General features: G+C 39.4%; 1 protein-coding gene across 5 annotated transcripts in view; it reads left to right on the forward strand.

Moving 5' to 3' along the window:
* The window catches only part of Sgce (sarcoglycan epsilon), a 73225-nt gene extending 49198 nt beyond the window's left edge, over positions 1-24027 (forward strand). Inside the window, exons 7-13 of one of the 5 annotated variants that reach the window (XM_051151975.1) lie at positions 3096-3258; positions 6839-7050; positions 7985-8011; positions 8694-8882; positions 20696-20739; positions 21598-21632; positions 23729-24027. In XM_051151975.1, coding sequence (XP_051007932.1) covers positions 3096-3258; positions 6839-7050; positions 7985-8011; positions 8694-8882; positions 20696-20739; positions 21598-21632; positions 23729-23779 — 721 coding nt within the window. In that variant the 3' untranslated portion in view covers positions 23780-24027. The remainder of the gene's footprint in view (positions 1-3095; positions 3259-6838; positions 7051-7984; positions 8012-8693; positions 8883-20695; positions 20740-21597; positions 21633-23728) is intronic. The other 4 variants (XM_051151978.1, XM_051151976.1, XM_051151977.1 and 1 more) reach the window with 4 other exon arrangements.
* Positions 24028-25533: the final 1506 nt, after the last annotated feature.

Here is a 25533-nt window from a genome sequence, read left to right on the forward strand (position 1 = left end):
TACTTTCTTGGGACTGTGTAGTCTTGCGTTTGTACTTATTTGTGACTCATTTTGAGGCCACACTTGTGAAGGATACAAGGTACATACGAAGACTCAGTTGTAGCTTTTTAAAAATGTATGCACTCAGTTGTTCTGGCATCCTTTGTTGAAAAGATCAATTTAAGCTAGTGTATTTGTTCCCGGGTAACATCAGCCAACTGGACTGTATGGGCCTGTTCCTCGGCCGTCCACGTGCCTCCACTGGCTTCTCTCCTCTCGCTGCTCACACAGTGTTTTGATTGCCGTAACTTTGTCATACGCCTTGAGGTGGGATACTTTCAGTCTTCTGTCTTTGCTGTTCTGTTTCACTACTGTGCTTGATAGTTTGAGTCTTTTCTCTCTCTGTCTCTCTGTTTCTCCGTCTCTCTGTCTGTCTGTGTGGCCATCATGGACTCACTTTGTAGACCAGGCTGGCCTCAAATTTACAGAGATCTACCAGTCTCTGCGTCTGGAATGCTGGGATTACAGGCTGCACCCCCAAGCCCGGCTCTATTTTTCTGATTTTCATTGTTGCTTTTTATTCATATACCTTGGGTTTAATTTGCTGACTTGCTTTGTTTTTGTTTCCTAAAGTAGAAATTTGTGATTGATTCGAAATCTTTCTATTTTTTAATATATGCATTCAGCGCTATAAGTTTTCCTCTAAGAACTACCTTAGCTGTTGCCCCAAAAGTTTGAAAACTTAAAGTATTCTTTCTGTTTATTTCAAAATATTTTTAAATTATTATTTAAGTTTTTGATTTTTGTTTTGTTTTTTAACTCACATCACGCAGACCAGTGTTGCAGAGTTGGGTTCAGATACGGTTCATTTTTTTCACGGTGTGATGTTTGCCCTATTTTTTTTTTTTTTTTTTTTTCTTGGCAATTGGACTGATAGTGAGTAAAAGGAACTGCTGTAAATTAAGTAATAGTGTAGTTCAAATGTGGGATCGGGGCTTTGTGAGTGCATCTGTTTTACCTGAGCCTCTGTGCTGGAGCTGAGAACACCATCTGTAGTTTTCTCTTTAACAGACAGTTGGCTGAGGCAGTGGATTGAGAGCTCCCCTCTCTCGATCTGCTCTGCGTACCTTAATCCCAGCAGTTGAGGCTCAGCTTAGTTTCTCCTGAAAGCAGGCCTTTTAAAGAAAAGAATTGTTTATTTCTCTCCTTCCTGCCAACAACATGAACACGTAGGGTTTCCCAGAGAAGCTGAGCCAGGTGAGAAGGCACATTAAGTGAGGAGCCCTCCAGGACCAGGTGCAGTGGGGCTAATGATTCACCTCTGTCCACACTGGCCCTCCAGCAATGCCTTAACTGCAGCTCCGGTTTCCCAATCTACCATCATGCAGGCCCCTCGCAGGCTGTGCCTTATCACCCTCTTCTCCAGGTGGCCGTAATTATGTGCACTTAGCTGTTGGTCTGTCCCGAGACCTGGAGCATCTGGTCCCTTCAAGGCCTTATTTGTCTTTCAGGTTTAAGAGCTGCTCTTTTTTTTTTTTTTTTTTAAATATATTTTATTTATTCATATTACATCTCAATTGTTATCCCATTCCTTGTATCCTCCCATTCCTCCCTCCCTCCCATTTTCCCCTTACTCCCCTCCCCTATGTCTGTGACTGAGGGGGACTTCCTCCCCCTGTATATGCTCATAGGGCATCAAGTCTCTTCTTGGTAGCCTGCTATCCTTCCTCTGAGTGCCACCAGGTCTCCCCATCCAGGGGACGTGGTCAAATATGGGGTACCAGAGTTCATGTGAAAGTCAGACTCCACTCTCCACTCAACTGTGTTTGTTCAGTTTTTGGTTTTTGGCTTAGGATAATGGCAGGTGGTGGCGGTATTTAAATTTTTTTCATATCTATGTGGACACCTAATTGTTCTAAGACCATCCATTGTAAATGCTTTTCATCTTCCATCAGACTTTCTTGTGACAATAATCCACTTACTAAATATTAGAGTTGATTTCTGGACTTTTCATTGATTTGTATGTCTAACATTCCTCCACGCAGTACACACTGTCTTTATGTTGTAGCTTTGAGTACGTTTGCAAACCTTCATTGTGCCTCTTTCAAATTTGTTTACTCAGATTTTTCTTTTTAGGCTTTTACGTTTTCTTGATCTTTTGTGAGTCTCAGCACCAGTGTTTAAAGTATTTCTAAAGGACAGCTGCACAATTTATAGATAACCTAATTCTTATCTTTTAAGAAAAGAAATTATAGTTATTTAGGTAATTATTTTGTTTTCTTTTTCTTTGGAAAGTAGATAAGATTGCCATCTTCCCCGGAGTCTCTGAGACTGCTCCTAGCTCAGCGGTCCCTGTCCCCTGTGTTGTGAAACCTCATTTCTCAAGTCAGTAGCATTCCTTTCTCATCATGAGAAGGGCGCCCTTCAAGAAAACATGTTTTGCTTCATTTGTGCTGAACAGACAACAGTTTTGTCTTATGATAACTTCTTTAGGTAAAGAGTGAGGGGTCCGAGAGGAAACCAAGCACAGAGGGGCCTATGTGCTTGAAACACTGACAGACAGACATGACCAGGTGAATAATGAAGTCGACAGAGAGAGCTTGGCTCCTGCAGGGTGTAATGTCGTAATTGCATTATGAGCAAATCAAATGAAGAGCCACTACTTACAACCATTCTTTTAGTGATAGGGTTATTTAATTAACAAATTTATCCATAGGAGAATCTTAATATAAGTAGTCTACGAAATACAATAACCAGGGTATATAGCACCTATCTGGTTTAAGTGCAATAGAATGTTAATAAATAGAATAAAACAGGATGAAGTGTAACTTCCGGACCTTCGCGTGGGATGGAAAGAGTGCCCGCACATCTGAGCACTTAGTAAGTCTTGCTTGACTGAGGGAACAGACAACAGGAGCCCCTACATGAATCACTGCTTTGAAAGCCTAGGCTCCTCTCTCAGAGATGATTCTAGTTAATCCCTCAATTCAAATGGATAAGTCCTGCTTTCAGGGGCAAACTGTTTTCTTTTCTTTCTTTTTCTTTTTTTTTTTTTTTTTTTTTTTCAGTGTTTTCAATTTTCCTAAAGATAACTTGAGAGTTTCACATTTTTGCAGAGTTTATGTCATGGTTGGTGCCGATGTTGCATTTTCTTCCTGTTTACGAGAAGTTGAAAATCCACAGAATCAGTTAAGATGCAGTCAAGAAATGGAGCCTGTGATTACATGTGATAAAAAGTTTCGAACTCAGTTTTACATTGACTGGTGCAAAATTTCACTGGTGAGTTGTTTTTGGTTTTTTGTTTTTCTTTTTTTAAACCTTGCTTTTGCTTTTGCTGTTGGAAATAAATCCTAGGTTTTCTTTGTCAGCTCTGTGGACTTCCTTGATTAAGGATTTGGTAAATTAGATGATGGTACATCCATTTAAGTAAGAGTCTCGCCACCTTTGTGCTCTACACTTGATGAGATGCGGAGGCTGGATTAGCTTGGCGGGTGGTCCAAAGGAAGCTCTTGGACATCCTGAGGCTGTTGACTCAGCGGACACTAGGGAGCCAGTGTGGTGGGCGCGAAAGGTCTCCTTACACGGGCTGCCGCCATTTCACTTCGGAAGGGAAGAAGAGCGTACAATAAGATAGGGCAGATAAAACTGTGTTCTGCGGTGATCCAGCCCTCTGCGTACTTAAGTGACGGAGCTCAAAAGACGTGCGTCATCTCTAAGGCAGAGGATTTTGCCCACAACCTTAAAAATAAATGTATCAGCACTATAAGTCTTTTAAACCATCTTAAAATTGTTTTTATTGGTTTAACTTATTCCTGATGATTGCAAACACGTTTTGAATTTGAATGCTAAAAAACCTAAGTAATTTCATATACGCATAAGAGATGTATAATATTTCTGTTTATATATAGTGTATGCCCTCTCTGTCTTCCTATACAAGGTCTTGATCTTAGTTAGAATCTTTAATTATTTTATGACCTTTAATTCTGTAATGACCTTTAGATTTACCTTCTGTCGACTTTTTAATGATTGATAGTGAGTGATTGAGAGCTAAGTTTAAAACTGACGTCTGAACAAAGTTCCTTACACATACCCACAACTGTCACTTCATGTCTTAGGCAGGCAACTGCAGGCAGCTTTCCAGGCCCGGTGCTGGCCGGAGAACGCATTACTCACGTTACAATGCTTACAGCGCCCTGTGGCTTTCTGCCTTGTATGCTTTTTCTCCTTTCTTTTGTATCTTAGAAAAATCATACCCTTTCTTTGCCTTCTTAAATCACATGAAATTATTTTTCCTGTGTTTTATGTATAATCGTGGGTACATATTAACACTATGGAGCTCAGTGTTTCAGTCCTGGTGCTAGGCACTTAAGGCTGTGAAGGAGCAGCTGGGATCATGACTTGCATGCCTTCCTCCCACCAGCCAGGAGACGGCAGGCCCTGCCAGCAGCATTCTGTTCGTGGCTATGCTGTTATGTGAATTTACGTTTAGCAACAGTGTCTTAACTTCCAAACGTTCAAAATTGTTCCAGTTTTGAAAGTTTTGATGGCAAAGCTTTTAGAACTGAAAAGTTTGGGGATTTTCATTTTAATTTTACAGGTATTTATCTATGCCACACCATTTGTTATACAGGATATTTTTTATTATTATTATGGTTTTTTTTTTTTTTTTTGATATTTAAGGAGGCTTAACTAGAAGAGCCACTGAGCTGGGTGTGGTGCATGCCTGTAATTTCAGCACTCGAGTCTGAGGCCTGGTCTATGTAAGGAGTTCCAGGCCAGCCAAGGCTGCATTCTACCTAAAAATAAAGATAATGATAAATAAAAGTTATATAACAAACTTAATAAAATTAGGAAAAATTAGGACTTAAAATTTAAAAAGTAAGGTTGTATTAGATAGACAGTTTCTTAATTCTACAGATGAAAACCCCTGGAAATTGAGTTATTTAGCTAGTCTTTGGAAGAAGATAGAACACTGGTTCCTGTGCAGATACAAAAGACTTGGTTAACATAGTATAGTGTACAAGTAGGTTTTCATCAGAGGATGCTGAATAATGCCAAAAATAATCCTCCCAACATTAAAAAAAGAAAACGTCACCAGATAAGAGCAGGGCATGTTGACGCACACCTTTAATACCAGTGCTCAGAGAGGCAGAGACAGGCAGATCAATGTGAGTTCAAGGCCAGCCTAGAGTACAAAGTTCAGGGCAGCTAGGGCTTTTAGACAGAGAAACCCAGTCTTTATTTTATTTTATTTTATTTTATTTTATTTTATTTTATTTTATTAATTTATTCTTGTTTACATCTCAATGGTTATCCCATCCCTTGTATCTTCCCATTCTTCCCTCCCTCCCATTTTCCCATTATTCCCCTCCCCTATGACTGTTCCTGAGGGGGATTACCTCCCCCTGTATATTCTCATAGGGTATCAAGTCTCTTCTTGGCAACCTGCTGTCCTTCCTCTGAGTGCCACCAGGTCTCCCCATTCAGGGGACGTGGTCAAATATGAGGCACCAGAGTATATGTGAAAGTCATACTCGACTCTCCACTCAACTGTGGAGAATGTCCTGTCCATTGGCTAGATCTGGGTAGGGGTTTGAAGTTAACTGCCTGTATTGTCCTTGGCTGGTGCCATAGTTTGAGCGGGACCCCTGGGCCCAATTAAGAAATGGGGCTTGGAACTAAACAGAGAATTCTCAACAGAGGAATATCAAATGGCTGAGAAACACTTAAAGAAATGCTCAGCCTCCTTAGTCATCAGGGAAATACAAATCAAAACAATTCTGAGATTCCATCTTACACCCATCACAACGGCTAAGATCAAAAATTCAAGCGACACTACATGCTGGCGAGGAAGTGGAGAGAAACCCAATCTTTAAAAAACCAAACCAAAGAGCCGGGCGTGGTGGCGCATGCCTTTAATCCCAGTACTCCGGAGGCAGAGGCAGGCGGATCGCTGTGAGTTCGAGGCCCGCCTAATCTACAAAGTGAGTCCAGGATGGCCAAGGCTACACAGAGAAACCCTGTCTCGGAAAAAAAAAAAAAAAAAAAAAACCAAAAGCCGGGTGTGGTCACACACACCTTTAATCCCAGCACTTAGAGGCAGAGGCAGGCAGATCGTTGTGAGTTCGAGGCCAGCCTGGTCTACAGAGTGAGTCCAGGACAGCCAAAACTACAGAGAGAAACCATGTCTCAAAAAAACCAACAACAACAACAAAAAAAAAACCCACCAACAACAAAACAAAAACCAAGCAAACAAACAAAATCGTCAAATGAAACGTAGTAGAATTAAAATAGTACCATGAAGGCAGTCGGGTGATGAGGTGCATTGGGCATGCACACTGTGACCCTGGAATGAAATGCAGTAGTGTCACACCATCAGATAGAGTCTGTCTTCTGCTCTGTTTTCTAAAATTAATGTCAGGCAAACAGAAGAAAGATTAAGTAGTACATTGGAAATTGTCTTTTCTTTCTGTATTTTCCTTTTTCTACTCCACTAACCTTGCAAAGCACGCCTGTGTACTGGTTACCAGCCAGGCTATTAACATCTGCACGAGACTTCTGCTTTGTAAGAAACGAGCAAATACATGCACACACATATCCTGGGTACATGCGGGCATGTGTGCGTGTGTTTATGTACCAAGAAGGGAGAGGAAACAGGCCAAGATAAAGTCTTCATTACTTTCATTCGAACATTCCCTGGGTTCAATAGAGAATAACAAATCAGGGTCATTAAATAACTGGAAAACTAATCGGCCTTTGAGGGTAATTTGTCAAAGACTGTGTTGATGTGTCTAGAACTTACAATCTCGCAATGTTTGTAGCTCTTAATTTGATGCATAATTGTCTTCTTTTATATCAGGTTGATAAAACAAAGCAAGTGTCCACCTATCAGGAAGTGGTCCGTGGTGAGGGGATTTTGCCCGATGGTGGGGAGTATAAGCCCCCTTCGGATTCTTTGAAAAGCAGAGACTATTACACGGACTTCCTCGTTACCCTGGCTGTGCCCTCGGCAGTAGCTCTAGTGCTTTTCCTAATACTCGCTTATATCATGTGCTGCCGACGGGAAGGAGTGTGAGTACTTTCAAACACTAATAAAGAATTGGCAGGCCTGTTAAGGCAATGACATAGACGATTCCATTAAAAGCAAAGTTGCATCTAGTTCATAAAACACACTGTAAATGAATTGAAATTCTGTTCAAATCAAACAGCAGTGCTTTATTCCTTTAAAATGAATTAAAGTAGTTGTGAGTCTAGCAAACCAAATTAGGGGCCAAAATTACTTTATTCAGAAATGATTAAGGCTAGATATAAATTCATGATGGAAAAACAGTCCCAAGAATAATTGAGGCTAGACACTGTGGTTATGCAAGCCATCTTGTGTGAGCAGAGACAGGAGTCTATTGACATGGTAATTGCATTTAAATAAATAAATTGTCTTAGTCAGTGTGATGAAAAGTGATGGTCAGAATTCTTCTTGAAGTCATTCTGCTGTCAAACAGGGTGACACAATCTAAATATTTAAAATATATTAAAAAAAATAACCCAGGAGTAAATTAATGAAAATAAGGTATCATTTGAGTAATGAGTCTTCCCTTCATGAATAGTTAGTACTTTCAGGACATCGATGTCAATTAAGATAATCTCCCGAGATTACTTGGAAGTCAGGGCAACAAAGCAGAGGCTCAAAAACTCATAAAGCAGCAAGTGACACATTCTCCCTTCTTCATGTAGCCTGATTTCATTATGTCATAGAGTTTATTTCAATCAAGAGCTTGATTCTTAATCTCCATTTTTTTCCCCATTTTTCTGTGTGTCTCTCATCAGTATGCCATCGCTGTATGTCTGCTCTTCCACGTAATATATGAACCTGGTGGCAAATGCTGCCTAGTTGCATCTGAGTCACGACATCGGCATTTCCACATCATACAAGGTCCATGAACATACAGTCTTAATGTTCCAAATATCAATGCTATTATTTAATTCATAAATTTTGTTTTGTTTCTAGGGAAAAGAGAAACATGCAAACCCCAGAGTAAGTGTCTTCTTTCCTGTTATTTTCTTTACCATAGTTCTTGTCACTTCTCAGTTGCCCGTCATGCTTCGCACATGTGTCTCATGCTTTCTTTTCATTCACCGTCATTCATAGTTGACTTCATAAACTTGAAAGCTGCTTTCTAAATAGATGGGTAGACAATAAAAATAAAAAGGGCTCAAAACCTAAGGTAACCCAGATAAAAATTAAACCTCAATTATTTCAGATTCAGAATATTAACATGCCATTTATATTATGTGATTTCCCAATCTGCATTTCTATAAACCAGATGACAGATGACAAGGCCTTTCATACACGTTTTCCTGAATCTGCAGTAATAACCTTCCATAAAATGAAATTCCCGTGAGTATTTATAAATGCCCCCACATGAAGCAATCATATAAAAGCTTTTGTAGTCTTATCTTAATCATAGAAAATAAATAGGTAACTAGTTGTGACTTGAGCTGTAATATTAACATAGCGCTTCCTAGCTGAGTTTAACTTGAGACTTACATAAAGCTGTGTCAGATGTATGTTTTTCTGAGCTAGTTTATAGAACATCCCCAAAAGCAGTAATGTCTTATTTTTAAAGAAAAAAAAAAAGTGAAAATTTCAAACTGGTGACTCTTTAGGACTAGTACCTCATTTTAAATATGTTGTTTTATATTTTTCTTTTGTGTAGTATTCAACTTGTCCATCATAGCTCTATTCAGAAATCTACCAAGGAGCTTCGAGACATGTCCAAAAACAGGGAGATTGCATGGCCTCTGTCTACACTCCCCGTGTTTCATCCTGTGACTGGGGAGATCATGCCTCCCCTGCACACAGACAACTACGACAGCACCAACATGCCTCTGATGCAGACCCAGCAGTAAGTATCCACGTGGAGGCAACATGCATGAGTGTTTTACTAATACCTGCCCAAACCACAGCATTTATTATTGATTTTGTTCATTTATTATTAGAGAACAATAATCAAATCAAAATATCACGACTTGGCTTGACATAAATGTAATAAAATCATCTCAAGATTTTTCTTCAGTAATAAAAATGCATCAACATTAATATATGTGAGAAATTGACACTGATAATAATTCAAAGGTGTGCCCCCAGATGAGCTCATTGTGAAAAGGTGGGCAGAGACTCAAGCATGATAGTCCCATCATTTTTAAGAGATGATCGGTTTGGTTAGTTACTTTTTTTTTAAACTACCACAAACCCAAATAATCTAAACTATAAAATACTTTAAATTTCTCTGTCTCTCTCTCTCTCTGTGTCTCTCTCTCTCATCTACTTGTATGTAAAACAAGCAATGCTGGGCTCTGAACATACAATTATTTTTTTGTTTGGTTTTGTACTTTTATGGCAGGGTTTCATGTAGCCCAGGTTAGCTATGACCTCCTGGTTTTGTTCCAGCTTCCTACATGCTGGAAACACAGGCATGTGCTACCATGTGCAGATGAACATCCATGGAATTATAGCTAATTTCTCATGCTTCAGAAACAAGGGTCAGGAATCCAGGAAGGGGACTTAAAAGAATGGGTGTGGGTAGGGATAATGAAGGATTTGTGCTTAGAAGCTAGATTTGGCTATATGAGTGGTGGTAGGTAAAACTGTCATTCCTTCCTTTGGAATGTAGCCCTTTCTTTTTCATTTTCTGTTTTTAACCTTATATTAGAATGGGTTAAATTGAGTTACACCAAGAACTAGAAGCCACAATTGTATTTTTATGTACCTTCCAATTTTAAAAGTAAATGGGATGGATATGCAGAAAAAAAATCTCTCAGTCCTCCTGTCCCTTACTCTTTCACACACACACACACACACACACACACACACACACACACACACACACGAGAGAGAGAGAGAGAGAGAGAGAGAGAGAGAGAGAGAGAGAGAGAGATGGGCAGGGGAGAGGGAAAGAGAGCACGCGCTTTATCTGAGAACTAATTTTCATTGCTTATTTATCATTATGTAAATGTATATGCTAAATAAGATCAAACGGTCATCTCGGAGAACAGTGTGAGCACTCAGCCTCCATGCGCTTTCCACAGACACTTTGAAAATGTAACACAGTTGTATTTTCTTAAGTGTCTAACATCTTCTACTTAGGTTATAAAGGCCAAGGCTATGTGTGATTTGAATTCAGGATTTCGGAAATAAAATTATTATACTTACGATCTGCACATGTATGTTTCACAACATTTAGTTTTAATATAAAGAAAGCATGTACTTTTACCTTCTGTCTGAACAGGTTAGTGGCCCATTGTGATAGGCTAATCTGGGATCCCATTTACTAGGATTAGGCACTGATAGTTTAGACAATACTTTAATAAGACACAGCTTACCCATCTATCCAGGTTTTCAGATGAAAACTGAAGATGATCTTATTCATTCTCAGAACCATACTTGATACTTAAGCCCCGTTTCTTACATTGTGTAGAGTGCCAAAGAGGTATCCATAGTCGTCCCAACATGGAGTTAATAAGTGTTCTTGGAAACCAGGTTTTGTTTGCTTTAGTTGTTATCACTTACTATCCTGGGGAGGGCTGCATGCCATAGTGCTCACGCAGGGGCCAGGGACGGCTTACAGGAATTGCTGCTTTCTTCCCACCATGTGGGTCCTGGGGGGTGTAACTCAGGTCATGGGCCTCTGTGACAAACACCTGCATCCTCTGATACCTCTGGAATTTGGAGGGAAGGGTGAGGCTGGCTGAGAGAATACGGTCTGGGACTGTTCCTAGCCACCATGCAAAAAAACTTTAGAATAGGGAAGCAGCTACTTACTGTGGTGCGCTGAGGGCCTGGGATGTGTGTAGGTGCAGGGAGGCTAGTGCTCGTGATGTCCATGTGAGTGGGAAAGGCTGCTACCGCTTTTAAAGACACTCTTTTTGGACATGTATGTTGAGAATAAAAAAACATCTTTGTAAAAAATAGGATTTTCTGTGTTCAGGATTTTACACTGTTGTTACTGATACATAAACAAAACACAATTTTCTGCCTAGTTTCTGTGTCTGCATTTGTCAGACCTTTGCAGACCCCATCAAGATCCCATTATGCTGATCAGCTCTTTGCAAATACAATAGGCTATTACACTGGGCTTGCAACAATTGCAACATATATGTGTTTTGAAGTCCAGAAAAACCTTTGTATTATTTCTACTTCTGCTAATGGAAAAGCTCCATTAACTAGCACTTCTATATAAATAGGGTCCATAGATAATTGATGATGTTCACAGTGATTGTTCTGAGGCACTGTGGGATCATCAAGTACGCCTGACTCATCAGAGGAAAATTAAATTACATTCGATGTCGTTTCGGTGTTGAGTGTATATTATCTTTCTTTTATTCTTGGAAATGGATAATATGTGCGTGGTCTCTATGGTAACTCCCTATAAGCCAGAATATGTGATTAACCTCATTTTCTAACTATGCCCGATAATAGGGAATTTATTGTGTCAGATTCATCAACACATTTTTATTACAAAAATTCAACTTTTACACTTTAACTGAAAAAAATCATTGTTTTTTTTTTTTTTTTTTTAAGTTTTATTTTAGCATCAAGTAGGTCCATAAATATTTTGGTCATTTGGATGGAACAGAAGTTTCAAGGTGAACATGAGATCTTTATATGAACAGACATATGGTCTTTGTAGCCAGGTGTTTGCCTGGATAACGCAGCTTTGTGTTTGCTTATTAGCCTATTGTGAAAGGACTAGCATTGCCGTCTCTCACACATAGGTGGGTACTAAACCTGTCAATCATAAAGAGTTTGGTCAGCAACAGGATTTCATGTTTATTCCTCAGATTTGATAGCAGCAATATTCAGCCAAAGTGACATGGCTAAACACCTCCATGAACTTCTAAGTAAGACGTGGGGACATTCAGAGCTTTGCTTCAGGGCTGTATAAAAATCAGTTTGTTCCTTTAAACAAGTCAGTCCACTTGAGAGGTATGGAAAGCTCACAACAGCTGTGTAACCAAGGGCTGCCACTATTATCTCTTACATAGAAATATTTTCTTCTTTTGGCACAATACTTGACCAGGCTCCAGACTAAACACCATAAATTATCCAGTTTAAAAAAAAAAAAAAAAAAAGCAAGACAGAAGAATAAGCACGCTCACTTGTATGTGATAAATTTAAGATACCAACAATAGACAAAGATAAATGAGGTCAGCATGGAGATTAGGGTATTTACCAATTCTGGTATCTACTTTGGATAGATAGTGTGTGGCCATTGGCCTCAAAGGCATTCCTGAACCAGCTTACAGGCACAAGAACATTTGAAGAGCAAGGAAAGCAGCGGGCTGGACAGGATTGGGAGACATGTCACATGCTCAGAAAAGAGGGGCATTTAGATCACGATTCCTTCTACTTTTCAAGTTGCAGAGAGAATATGAACTTGTGCTAAAATTTTCACATAGTGTAGAGATGGAATATCAATTTAACTTGATCTTTGTTCATGATTTATTTGTGCTCTATGAGTTTGGATCGATCTTGGAGGTACAGGGAAGTTGCAAAGATGATGGAGAGTCTGCAGTTACTTTCAGTCAGTTTCTCTCATTAACACCCTATGCTACCCTGTACATATATGGCCACAGTGACGTTCTTAACAATGGTGCTTTGCCATTACCTAGGCTGCAGACATTTTTTTTTTTCAGATTTTACTAGTTTTCCAGTCATGTCCTTTTTTTCTCCCAACATTTTATCAAGGGCACAGTAGTCACTATGTTTCCTTAGTGTCCTCTGCTGTCGGCAGTGTCTTAGATCTGCCAGTGTCTGATTACCCTGGCAGAAGCGGTCCCCCTCCGGCTACCCAGTCAGGATCACTGCTTCCTTTCTTCATTGTCTGTGTCTCTCAACGACTACATTTCTATTGATACCCCTCATCAGCAGCCCCCTTAATACACTTCATTTCTGGAAATCACATTTTAAAGTAATTCTTAAATGTAAATTGCCTTGACCCGAAGAGTCTTGGACAGTTTGGTGATGTTTTTAAATCAGAGGCTTAACCAAAGCTCTAGAAGTTATCCTTTTTATAGTGACAAGGTTAAGTTCTGAGTCATAGGATTTTTACATCCTTAAGGTGAAAGACAGTCCAACATCGTGTCCAAACCGTGGTGCTCAGAATCTCTGTGGGGCTTTTACGGTGCAGAGCTCAGCCCTGAGTCAGGGATTCCGAGGCAGCTGGAAGTGCATGTCATGCGAGCAGAACCATGGCTGTGAATCCTCACATAGAAGCTTAGAGAATATGTAGGGTTAAGACTGAGAATGGCAAAGCCTCCCAGGCCTTTCCAGCGGGCTGCAGTAAGAGTTAAATGGTAAATACACTCCTCCACCTAGAGCATGAAAAGACCGTTGCTGTTGTTTCTAAGTCCCCCACGGGGCACACGTAGAATCATGGAGTAGGCATCCCTGTGGATTTTTCTATAAAGTTTGAGCTGTTTGTGAATATATACAGCTAAACATTTGGACTTTCCATCAAGTTCCTCAACAGCTGGAAGGAAATGCTGTGAGGACGTGAGTGATTGTTACTGACTTGAAAACCCTGGCCAAATAAGAGGGAAAATGTTAAATGTTGAAACACTCACAAATAAAGGATAAAAATACCTTAGAACATATAGTCAAAATATAGTTTTATGCCCCGAGAAGCAGGCGTTGACTGGAGGATCCCAAATTTTGAATTTTCTAGAAAAACATTGATGTATTTTGAAGTGTTTAGGAGCCATATTACCTTCCAGGGGGCAGGGTCTACTTCCTTATTCTGTTTGTAACGAGCTCCATAGCCGCTGACTTTTTCTAGGTAGAAGCACCTTCCTGGAGGACCCTATGTAATGGAGAACATGGGAAAATGCCCCAGAATCTGTCCTGTAACACTTTTTAGCTGATGTGCAAGAAATTGTCCTTATTCATTGTACTAAACATACCATCTAATCCAGGATAATTGAGTGCCCCTCAAACAGGAGGTAACCTGCGCTTACATCTTTTTGCAAGTCAACAACTCTAAGGGTGCAATTAAGTCTTATAATTTAAAGTAGTAAACTAATTTTAGCTTTTATTTGGGCATTTTCCATTTGTCTTCTCGTCAGTAATTATGAAAACCAAATACAAGGTAAAATTCCACATATAAAAAATGAATTTTAAGGAAAGTAACTGTCAGTTGAAACAAACTATTTTAGTAGACCACGATGATGCCTTCCCTATGGTCTGTAAGCTTCCAAGGGTACTACAGTCATTTATTTTATTTATTTTATTTTTGTAAATATAGACTAAGAGTGATGGGCTCTTGTTGCTTGGTGGATCTGGGTTCTATAGGTCTCTACTGCCTAATAGAGCCCATCTACCTTATGGCTAAAGCTAGGATGGGTTTGCTTCTGGCCTTATACAAGCAAAGGTGGAAAACCAATAATAATAATAAATAATAATGATGATAATGATAATAATAATAGTAATAATCAGATGGAGGAGTCTTCCTCCTTTACATATCATAAAGAATATAGTATTGATTTTAATTAAAATTAAGGTTTTCACATTTAAAACCATAACAGTATTTCCAGGCTCTGTGTGACGCTCCCTCACTGTCCTCTCCCAATGTCCTACTTTCTCATCAAAAAGAGTTGTAAATCCATGCCATCATTTTAAAGCGGAAAGATGAAGGTTTTGGCAATATTAGCTTTGCTGAAGTAATTGACAAATTTCCCAAATAACTTAACTACTGCCGTGTTGCTAAAGTCTTCATATTATTTTTAAAGACATGCCACACACTGAAGCTATGCCTCCCCTTTAAACTATGGTGTAGACTCTGTGTCTTTATGCAAATCATTTTGTTTTTTGTGTCTTCAAGCAAGTCCAACATAATTGGCTGATAATCATCCACCTTACTCATAGGATTACTCTACAGGGTAGCCAACAATGTAAATTACCTTGAAACAGTTGTACAAATAACAAATAATTGTATACTCCCCCAAATCACTTATTTACTAATTTGCAAATTATTACCTTTGCTTTCTTAAAGAATGAAGCTTGTGCAATGACTAATTTGGACAATTTTTTATTCAGATGCAGGTAATTTAATTGCAATAAAATTGGGGAATAATTAATGCTAATAATTCAGAGAATTAGTTTTTCTTAGCTTCCTATATAATACTGCAGTTTACATATTATGATATGTATTATCTTCCATAACTTCATTAACAACTTAATTATTCTAAATAGTTTTATAACTTCATAAAAGTCCTTTCTTTGAAGGAGTACAGGAATTGTATTTGAAGTCAGCCCCATGGCCCATCCAATTGCTTTAGTGGCCTGTTTTCTCTGAGGATGGACGTGTTTCTACATCTCCCACTGCTTTCTCTTTATCACAGTCCCAGTACTGTGAGTTTTAGGCATATTAATCACTATGTCTGCAGCAGTACTTTTATGAGCACCTCCCTGTTCTAGGTGGCACATATGACATCAGCTTCCCACATGTTCATACAGATATGTACTCTCACAGTAGGTCAACTTTTTAAAAAAACATATACATTTATTATATTACACATGAATAAAACAAACTACATACAGAAAGGAGAACCATGAGATAATCATGAGTTATATAAATGTTACATTCATTGGGATTTGGCTCTTTGTATTGTCAAATTTGAAGTAAACATCTTCCTGTCTTGTTGGGTCTAAATTTCTGAATAAAGTTCAATATCTATTATATCTCATCTCTGTTACCTTAAATCCTTTATCTTGATCTAAAAAGACCTTCTCCCCTAACCATCTAAACTTGATTGTAAAACTAAACGATCTGGTCTTCATGCTCCCTCAGAGACTTGAGAAGGAAAAGCTTAAATGCCTGAGTGAACTGGTAGTGCAGGTTGGCAGCTTCCAAAATGGAAAAAAAAAATGACTGAGACAGTTTACTGCCTGAACAGTCACCCAACACTCTCTATAACATTGAAGTCTCATCTTTGGCCTTCTAGCCCAATATCTCTGTCAGATTTATTCACAAGGCAGGAACTGTTGAGGACTTTCCTTACCCTGTCTTAGCAGAATTCAGCCATTGACTCTGCCTGCATCTAAGCTTACCCATTTTTAGGAAAATTCTGTCTGTGGCAGAAATGAGGACATTTTGCCTAGTGGCTGGTTTGCCACATTGGAAGCCAACTCCATAAGGAGGTTCTCTGATGCTCATCATCTTCTTTGAACTTGGCTGGATGTTGTCAGTAGTTAACTTGTCTTATTGTCAAAGAATCTTTAGAATAATAAAAACATCTTTAAATGCTATACTCTGTGGGTCTCTGAGGCTTTTGAAGACCTTATTTAACTATTTTTACCTTATATATCTATAGAAGCATATCTATCTGTTAGACTTAGGATATATATTCTTGTGCTATATTAGACTAGTATTTGACATGACCAGGATTTGCATCAATATGCAAAATCCTAGACCAATGGACTTAGAGATAGCCTTCTTTGTGAGTAACATTAAGGCCTTGAGTTAAGGAGTAGATTCAATCATCTACCTTTTATTCTATCCTCCCTCTATATTTCTATATCCTACTTTCTTTCTTTTCAGTTCCTATCTCCTTACCTACAGATTAAAGATAAAGGAGATGAAGACATCCCTGAGTCCAGCCTAGTTTTCTTTCTGTATAAGGCCAATAATAACTTATAACCACCTCCTGATGAAAATAAGTTTCTGTAGACCCAGAGAGCAATCAGAAACCTACCCAACTCCCACCCGCTTAGAGGGATAGCTCAACTTTTTTGTTGTTATTTAGCCTGTTTGTCCATGTGAGCCTTTTTTGTATAACTCATCTAAAGTTTCATTTGCAGGTTTGGGGGATCCTGACTTAGCCGGGTGCAGTGTTGGTTGTTCTAAATCCCCAGACTAACTCAAGTATCCAAACGGCTTTCTCCTGCACTTTTTCCAGATTTCTTACAAGTGTGTATGTTCTTCAACCAACAGTTTTTCATCACCCATTCAAGATCATTGTGATTGTAAAAATTTGGCAATGTAGCTGAAGAAAAGTTTCAGGAAGTGACAGGCATGGATTGCCTTTGACAGCTGCATTTTAAAACAATATGCCATCAACAATTGGGTTGTGGGGCCCAACAAGGAAGTGGGGTTCCAGAGGCCTTATCCAAACACTGACTTTGAGTTTGGGGCATCCTTCATCTACAGCTTGTTAAAAAAAAAAATTGGTATTTTTGACTAAGCACTGCCTGCGTCAGGACACGTAAATTCTGCCTTTTCCCCCTCTTTCCTTGTGGGTTTTGTCTACGTGAATTGGTTTGCCTGGTTATTAGGCCAGGTGTACGTGTGCCTGGAGCTAGTGGAGAATGAGGAAGTGCAGTGCAGGATGTGGGGAAAGTGTTAGAGCAGCTAGAATATAGAATAGACCGGTGTCGGCTGTGCCTGAGGAGCTGAAAGGAAGTTCATCCCCACCCTCAACCCAAGGGCACACGTAATTGCATCTGGATTTGTGTAATAAAGGTCTGGGCTTTTCCACTGTTAAATGCACAACTCATCTCTTTATGGTTTTTTAATCAATCCTTTTACTTTTGTGACCAAAACCAATATAAATTCATTCTGTGAACGTCTGAAAGAACAAGCCAAACCAAAAAAAAAATATATTCCCTAAACCACGTAAACATAAGTATAGCTAATACTTAATTGCAAAAAGGATTTACCATCGAGGTAAATTATTAAATAACTTCCTTAACTTGAGTGAGAATGGATTTTGTTATTTCCTTAACAATGAATTTTAAGTGGGACTTAATTTATTTTTAAATTTTTTAATGAGACAGGATTTCTCTTTGTAATTGCCCTGGCTGCCGTGGACTCGCTTTGCAGACCAGACTGGCCTCAAACTCATGGAGATCTGCCTGCCTCTACCTCCCAAGTGCTGGGATAAAAGGCGTGCACCAGCACACCCAGCTGAGACTTGATTTTTAAAAAAAATTCATCCAAAGACACTTAGAAGGGTTTAGGCTAGGCGTACCTGTTCAGCCCTAGCACTCGGCTGAGGCAGAATGTCTGTGAGTTGAGGGCCAACCTGATCTGCGTCAAACAAACAGATGAACAAAAAGAGTATTCAGCCAGCGGGTGCTGCTTTCCACTTCGATCATTTTGTATTTTGGTTCTTTATTGTGTGTGGGTAGGTTGGTGTGTGTGTGTGCACAAGTGTGTTTAGGCTCAAGGCTGCCTTGAGACATCTTTTTAAAATTGCTCTCTACCTTAGTTTGAGACCCTGTGTTCCTTGGAATCTGGTGACTAGTGTGGAACGGGCGGCAGACCATGGTGGCCCAATTTGCTTCACACATTCCTGGTTTCCATCCTCTGCCTCCAGGCCCTGAATTCCAGGCAGACTGACACACTCGGCCGGCATACTGTGTAGGTCCTGAGGATCTCAAGGCTGGCCCTCCTGCTTTCATGGCAAGCACTTGGCCCACGCAGCCATCTCCCCAGTGCCTTCATTTACAACACAAGATTCCTCCTTGCTGGAATGATTCAGATCAGTGGCTTTCAAGCTCCGCGTGTCTTGGAGGGTTTCTAGACCCATTTTAGGGCTTCGTGTGAGGCAAAGAAAACAAAGGAGGCAGGAGTCTCAGCTCCTGTGTTCAGTTTTGTTACATCAGAGTTCTAAGTGTGATTTCAGCTGAAAAGAATTGCACTGTTAAAGAGAAACAAAAAACTTGGGACACTTCTTAGTGCATAGACTAGGCTGGCTCTATGCTTTATTCCACCTACAACCTAAATTGTGTATTTTTATAAACTAATAACAATGTCTTAATTCAATATAGAATTTCTATACCTATATGTTAATAAATATGTACATATTACCTGAATCTTTGTAAGTATCTCACTTTTGTATATGTTACTCAAAAATTAGTGTATGTCTTTTCCTCTTAGAGTCATTAACAAAATAAGGTGGTTCTTACTAATAATGTAATTTGGGGCAAAAAACACCATATGCCGAGAAATACAGTGGCAGTCAGCACATCTCTGACTACATGTCAGGCATGCACAGTAAATGGCCTAATTATCCCCTAATTGGGGGTGCTTAGAGAGTGAAAACATGTAGGAGAGGTCTTGTTTATTTTTATTTTCTGCACATATCTATGTGTGCTTCATTTATATGCATAGTCACGTATGTGGGTCCATGAAGAATGTATTGTACATGTAAAGGCTCAAGGCTGATGCAAGGAATCTTCCTTGAGAACTCTCTACCTTGTTCACTGAGGCAGAGTCTCAGTCGAAACCAGAGCCAGCTGGTCTCTAGACTAGTTACTGCCCCTTTCCAAGGGGAGCCCCTAGTCTCTGCCTTCCTAGAGTTGGAGTTAGAGCAGGCTGACACCGACTGGCGTTTATGTGGGTGAGGGGAACCTAAATTCTCATACTTAGACTTGTCCAGCAAGTGATTAATCCACTGAACCATCTCCCAGACCTCAAAGAGGTGGTTCCTACGGTGTTATTTTTTAATTAAAATAATATTTCAACATTGATAGATTCATATGGAGTCTTCTACTCCTGAGAGTAATAGTGAGATGAGTCAGTACCTGTTGCCAAGCATAAATGACCTGAGTCCAATCTTATGACCCACACGGTGGAAGGAGAAACTGGCAGATGCAGGTGGACTTCTGGCCACACATGTGCCATTTTGCACATGCAGGAACACAAACACACACAGACACACTTTTTGTAAATAGTAGATATCTGCTGTAAGAAATTTAGAATTGAATTCTCAAAGACGATAGAAGGCTTATCCAGTTGTCCCCCTGCCCCACAAAACAGGTTTTGTTTTAAAAGATGGGGTTATCATGTCAGGGCAGATTGATTGATTGATTGATTGACTGATTGATTGTGCAGGGGACCAATGATAGTTTGTTGATAGATATAAAGAGATATTGAGGTGTGTGTTACAGATTTGTGTCCTGGGAGACCTCAGTGACCATAGTGGATGGTAAGGGAGGATGAATCTGAACAAAGAAACACATAGATCTGTCAGAGGCTCCAGAGGAGAAATGAAGGTGTAGAAGAAAGGGAGCAGATTTAACTAAGACCAAGAAACGTCCCAAGACCGCAGCGACAGACTCTGGGAATGGAAAGAGAGGAAAAGGTCAAGGCTGACTCCCAAATTCTGGCTAGTCCAGTAGGGGAAATGGCCTTTCTTGGCATGAAGATAACAAAGGTTTGGGATAGTGAAGAAAAGTGACGATGTACCTCAAAAGCTGTTACTACTGCAAGTAATGATGGTATGATGATGAGCATGTGTTACATATGTATTCACATATATGCGTGCATAAATACATACTTGTTCTCTGACCTAGACCTAGTTTGAAACAGTACAGGTCGTTAATTCAGTTGCTGGAATCACTGCGTTTATATTTTTGTCCAATGTTTGTTGCATCATCTTCAAACTCCAAGGCTATTTCTTCTTGTAACAAAATGGGAAATAATAGTAGTGCCTATGTCTTAGAGCTGTGTGGGAGTTTAGTATGGTGTGTGGTGAGAATTTCATGGACGTTGTTACGGATTGTCACTTGAGTTTCCTCGTGCCCTCCAGAGCACGGAGCAGGAGCTGGGGACATCATCGGGGTGCTCTCTCTCCGAGCAGGTTTCCATCAAATGTGACTTGTTCTAGTTACCAGTGTGCAAACACAGCTATACTCAATCATGTTCATCATTTTTAGGAACCTGCCACATCAGACTCAGATTCCTCAACAGCAGACTACAGGTGAGCACTCAAATGCCAATTTGATGTTTATGGCTGAAGCTAATATATTAAAAGATAATCATAGTGCTCCATAATTGATGACACTGTTATCATCATCGAGGAAGGCGAAACAGTTGTATCGCTCCTTAGCTAGACTTAGAACCTCAGAATAACGGCTTAGACTATTGCATAAATTGGCATCAGAATGACAAAGGGCAAATGATGGTAAATCAGTAGCATCCATGGAGGTCCCGTCTAATTAAGGAAGACTGAATTCACCTCCCTTTCTACAGGGGAGCTCCCTATTCTTCCCCTTGGTATAAAAGAGTTTTGAGCTTGGATGGGTCCAGGATTTGTCTCAGTAAGCGAGCAGGTTGAAACTGACTCTCACAAAGGGAAACCATTGTGACTGATCACTCACTGAGCCTTGGAGCGATCAATGAGAAATAGTTGGCCTGGCTTGAAAGCGGCTTTAAAAGGCCGTTAGAATATGACCAGTGACAACAAGATGGTGGACAATTCTCCCTGGGCTGTTCTGTTCTCCAAGACTTGCTTTCTTTAAGTTTGTTTCTTTCAAGTGTCCCTAAAAATCTTCCGCAGCTAATTATTTCATTCATTCCTAACTTACTTGTGATTGTCTACCAATTAGTGGTTGATCCCTAGTTCTAATTGCCAGGCAACCAGTAATGCTTTTGTTCCTCTTTTGGAAAAGAGAAGTTCTAAAAATGTATGTTGAGTGTGGAATTCTAAGTATGAATAGTGGCTTTGTGGTAGTTAAGCCATTAAGTGAGTCTCCAAAAAATGTCGGCCAAGTGTAGAAATGTATTGGATGTTTTCATTCAGAATTATCTTCTTTATTATTGCTTGCGGGAATTTAAGGAGATTTTCGTTTGACAACTTTTCAAAGATTTGAGGCAAGTATAATAAAGTTTTTCATCTGATTTTAATTATAAGATGATGTTTATCAGAGTTGTTCCTAGGTTTTGATTGCTTGTTTTAATTAAATGCTAATGTGATTCAAGCAGACCGTTCAATATATTGATGGGTGGTGCTATTCTGTAAACATTCAGGAGATTGATGAAGAAACAAACTTAGTTATAAATATCCGTCACTGAAAGAGGAAAATTGTCAAATTCTTATCTCTAATTACATGCCTAGCTTTTTAAAGAGGGAAAAAATTAAAGGAATATGACTATAACAAAAAATGATGCAGTGCCTTCCTCCCAACCATGGTGGTCTATCTGTCCAGAGATGTCTGTTTTCTGATTCAAGAGGCATACAATGAGTAGAGGTCACATAATTTCTAGGAAAATTGTAAATATTTTTTGAGACTTGTAAAAATCTAGATTTTTTAACTATTTGCCCACTAGGAGTGGACATCTTGAACAAGTGCTATTCTGGATAGTATCAACAGGTGGGGGTACTTGTTGGCTGTGTTGGGGTGCTGTACTCAGTACTGGGGGGCCTCCCCTGATTGAAGGCACACTCAAAGCTGAGTACACATGATAAAAAGGCTTTCCCCTTTGGAGGTCTTTTGGCTGCTCGTCCTCATTTTTTTTAATTATTTTTTTAAAAAGGTTTTGGGGAGCAGTCCCTTTGGTTGATTTCATCTTTCTGGTTAGGATTCTCCTACTACCCTCTTGTTGTCTTATGTTTTTCTGCGCTTTGACTCATGTTATTGATTAGAGGGTACTGTCTCCTCTTGGAGGTTTTGTTGCTCTTGTTTCCTCAGTGAGCCTACAATGCATCCAAGTGCTGAAGGGAGAGAGACCACCATAGCATTTTGTGTAACTATGTTGTTTCTGCCTCTCATACATTTAAAATTAAGTGGTGCTAGGCCCCTTGGGGGAGGGGGGACTAGAGGACAGTTACGCTTTGTTCTCATTCTGTTCATTTACATTAAAATGTTGTTTTTCTCGGCTTCCAGTTCTGTTCCATCTGCAAACGCATGGATTTGGGACCGAGCGTGTATTTTCATGAGTACAGTTTAGCTGTTCTGTTCTCTCACCTTGCTCATCCTAGCATGGTGTGAAGGGACTCATTTGTGTATGATTACTGTGAAACAGCAAAGGGCTTTTCTTTATGAGAGTGATTGAGGCACTTGGGTCATCTCTTGGAGAGCAAGCCATCTTATTCCTAGCTGCCTATATGGACTTGATCAGCCAAAAGTAGATCTGCAGCTTGTTTCATGCAGTTAGTTTTTTTTTTTTTTTTTAATTCCTATCAAAAGTTTAGCAAGTGAACTAGCTGGTGATGCTGCATTGCTGGGCTGGAGCACTGGCTGGGATAATAGTGCAGTTAAGGGCACACAATTGCTCTACCTTCTGGACCAGGTCCAAGACAGTAGGCCTGATGTCCTTTCAGGCTCTCTCATTCTCTCTGCCCTTCCAACAAACATGCTATTTTTTTTTTTTAAAGCCACAATTAAAGGGTACAGCCGTACACCCCAAAGTCAGCCTCATTCTGTTTGTTTATTGTGGGAGAAATTTTCAAGCTATACCTTTGGAGAAAATAAAACACTATATCCTGGTTCAGCACAAAGAGGTGCTAATTTAGAATTAATCTCTTTCTTCCTTCTTTTAAACCCAGACACAGAAAAATAATGCAGCGTAATTATTTTAAGTTAAGATGATAGAGAAACTCCCCTCGAAGTCTAGATTTTTATATATGTGTGTGTACATGTGCTGTATACAACATGAAAGCAGAAGTTGGTCTGTCTGGGCTAAGGAAGGAGATGGGTGGTATGAAGAGGACCAGGAAGAAGAAAGAAGAATGCAAAAAAAAAAAAAAAAGGTGATAAGGAGCCAAATAAGACTCATATACAAAATATATGTGTGTGGAGATAAAAGCCACCATCTGTACATAAACTAGAAATTTTAGTAATAATATAAACGTTGTATACATTAAAAAAAAAAAAAGAAGCTTTCTTCTTGTAATAATTTCTTGTGCTCAAATTCTAGATGTGCCATATTTCACATAACTCACACTCATATTGTCGTCTCCGTTATAGGTAAATGGTATCCCTGAAGAAAGAAAACTGACTGAAGCAATGAGTTTATAATCAGCAACGCAACACTTGTGTCTCACTTCCTTTCTCTCCCAGTAATGCATGAGCTTTCCTGCCCTCAGTTGTGCATGCTGACTGCATTCAGTACAGACCAAATGCTACAACACAACTTTCATTTACTAATGGATTTTTTTTTGTACTTAAAGCATTTTTGAAAATTTATAAAACATCAATGACTTTATATTTGTTACAATAAAATGATCTTTAAAATAAATATTAATGAAGCCTAATGTGTGGTAAAATTTTCTTCATAAATATATTTGATTGCCTCATGTTGTAGAAATCTATTAGTCTCTAGGAGCAGGGTCATTCAACAGGATTTTTAATAAGTGCTTCTTATGAATTTATAAATTGTGTTCCATTTAAATAATGTTTTAACTCCTGCAGGCTTTTTTTTTTTTTTTTTTCATTGTATTTTATAGAGTGCTTTAGTGGTTTTTGATAGCAACGAGAACATGCCCAGTTCATGTAGGCCAACCCGGGGCATATATTTGGCTTTATAATTGGGTGTTTGTAAGCCAGGTGCTGTTCCACATAGAGAGAACAGTTACTAGTAGGGCTGCAAATTAGCAGTGTCCACTATGGGAAACTTCATGTTCCAGGCCCGCCATTTTCCTTATCCAGTGTCGTTCTGTTTCATGACTCCAACACAGTTGGGCCATCATGGATATCAGTTACTGGCCTTTTTTTTTGCGGGGGGGGGGGGCGGTTTCGAGACAGGGTTTCTTTGTATAACCTTGGCTATCCTGGACTCACTTTGTAGACCAGGCTGGCCTCAAACTCACAGCAATCCATCTGCCTCTGCTTCCTGAGTGTTGGGGTTAAAGGCATGCACCACCACCACGCCCAGTCCACACAAAAAAACAAAAAAACAACAACAAAAAAACCCATATTCTTACAGAAGACCTTTATACATTTACCATTAGGAACTGAACTAAATCAGATAAAGATAAGGTGAGCCATGTAATATTTTTCAAATAATTAAGACAGTTATAGTTTTTAGGGCTAGCTATTTAATCAACAGGTATTGTTTTGTCTGGTAGCCAGATATAATTTTCTTTAAAAAGGAAAAATACCTGTTCATTTGGGGAAACATTTCTCTTACATGGTAAGTGGTCCAGATTGATTCTTCCCTTCTTACCTGGGATTAGCTGGGAATGAACATTTGATCCAACTGAGTCATAGCATTTTGTTCCCCTGAAACTATGTATCAGAGTCTGAGATCTTGGGAAGGTCTGCCTTTTTAAGGCATCTAAGCTAGAAGCTAGGTAGGAGCCAAGGGCTAATATGGCAGTAGTCACAGGAGCTTGCAGCTTCACCTAGGGATGAACCAGTTAAAACATTTTATTTTTCTATTCTGGGCCACTATTTGGGTTCCCTGGTAGTCAGTCAGATGTCCTACAGAGGATATATAAATAGCATTTCAAATCCAGAACATTCTCCTCTGTATTGTGTAGGACAAGTTATGTTCCGTGTAGAGGGAATACACCATCGTGTCATTGGATTGCAGCCCTGCTTGTCTCAGTATTTTCTAGGACTTAGTATATGGAAGTGTGTTGGTTCTGTGTCTTTAATTTCTTTCTTAAAAAAAAAAAATTGGATACAGCATCTTCCTGTGTAGTTGGCTGGATCTCACAATCCTTCTGCCTTAGCCTCTCAAGGACTAGGATTACAGACATACAGTAATATGTCAAGCTACTTTATTTCTTAAAAATAGATCTCTTTTCTTCTAATGCAGCCAGGGCATT

This window comes from Acomys russatus, chromosome 10, assembly GCF_903995435.1.
Source record: "Acomys russatus chromosome 10, mAcoRus1.1, whole genome shotgun sequence".
Classification (NCBI taxonomy): Eukaryota; Metazoa; Chordata; class Mammalia; order Rodentia; family Muridae; genus Acomys; species Acomys russatus.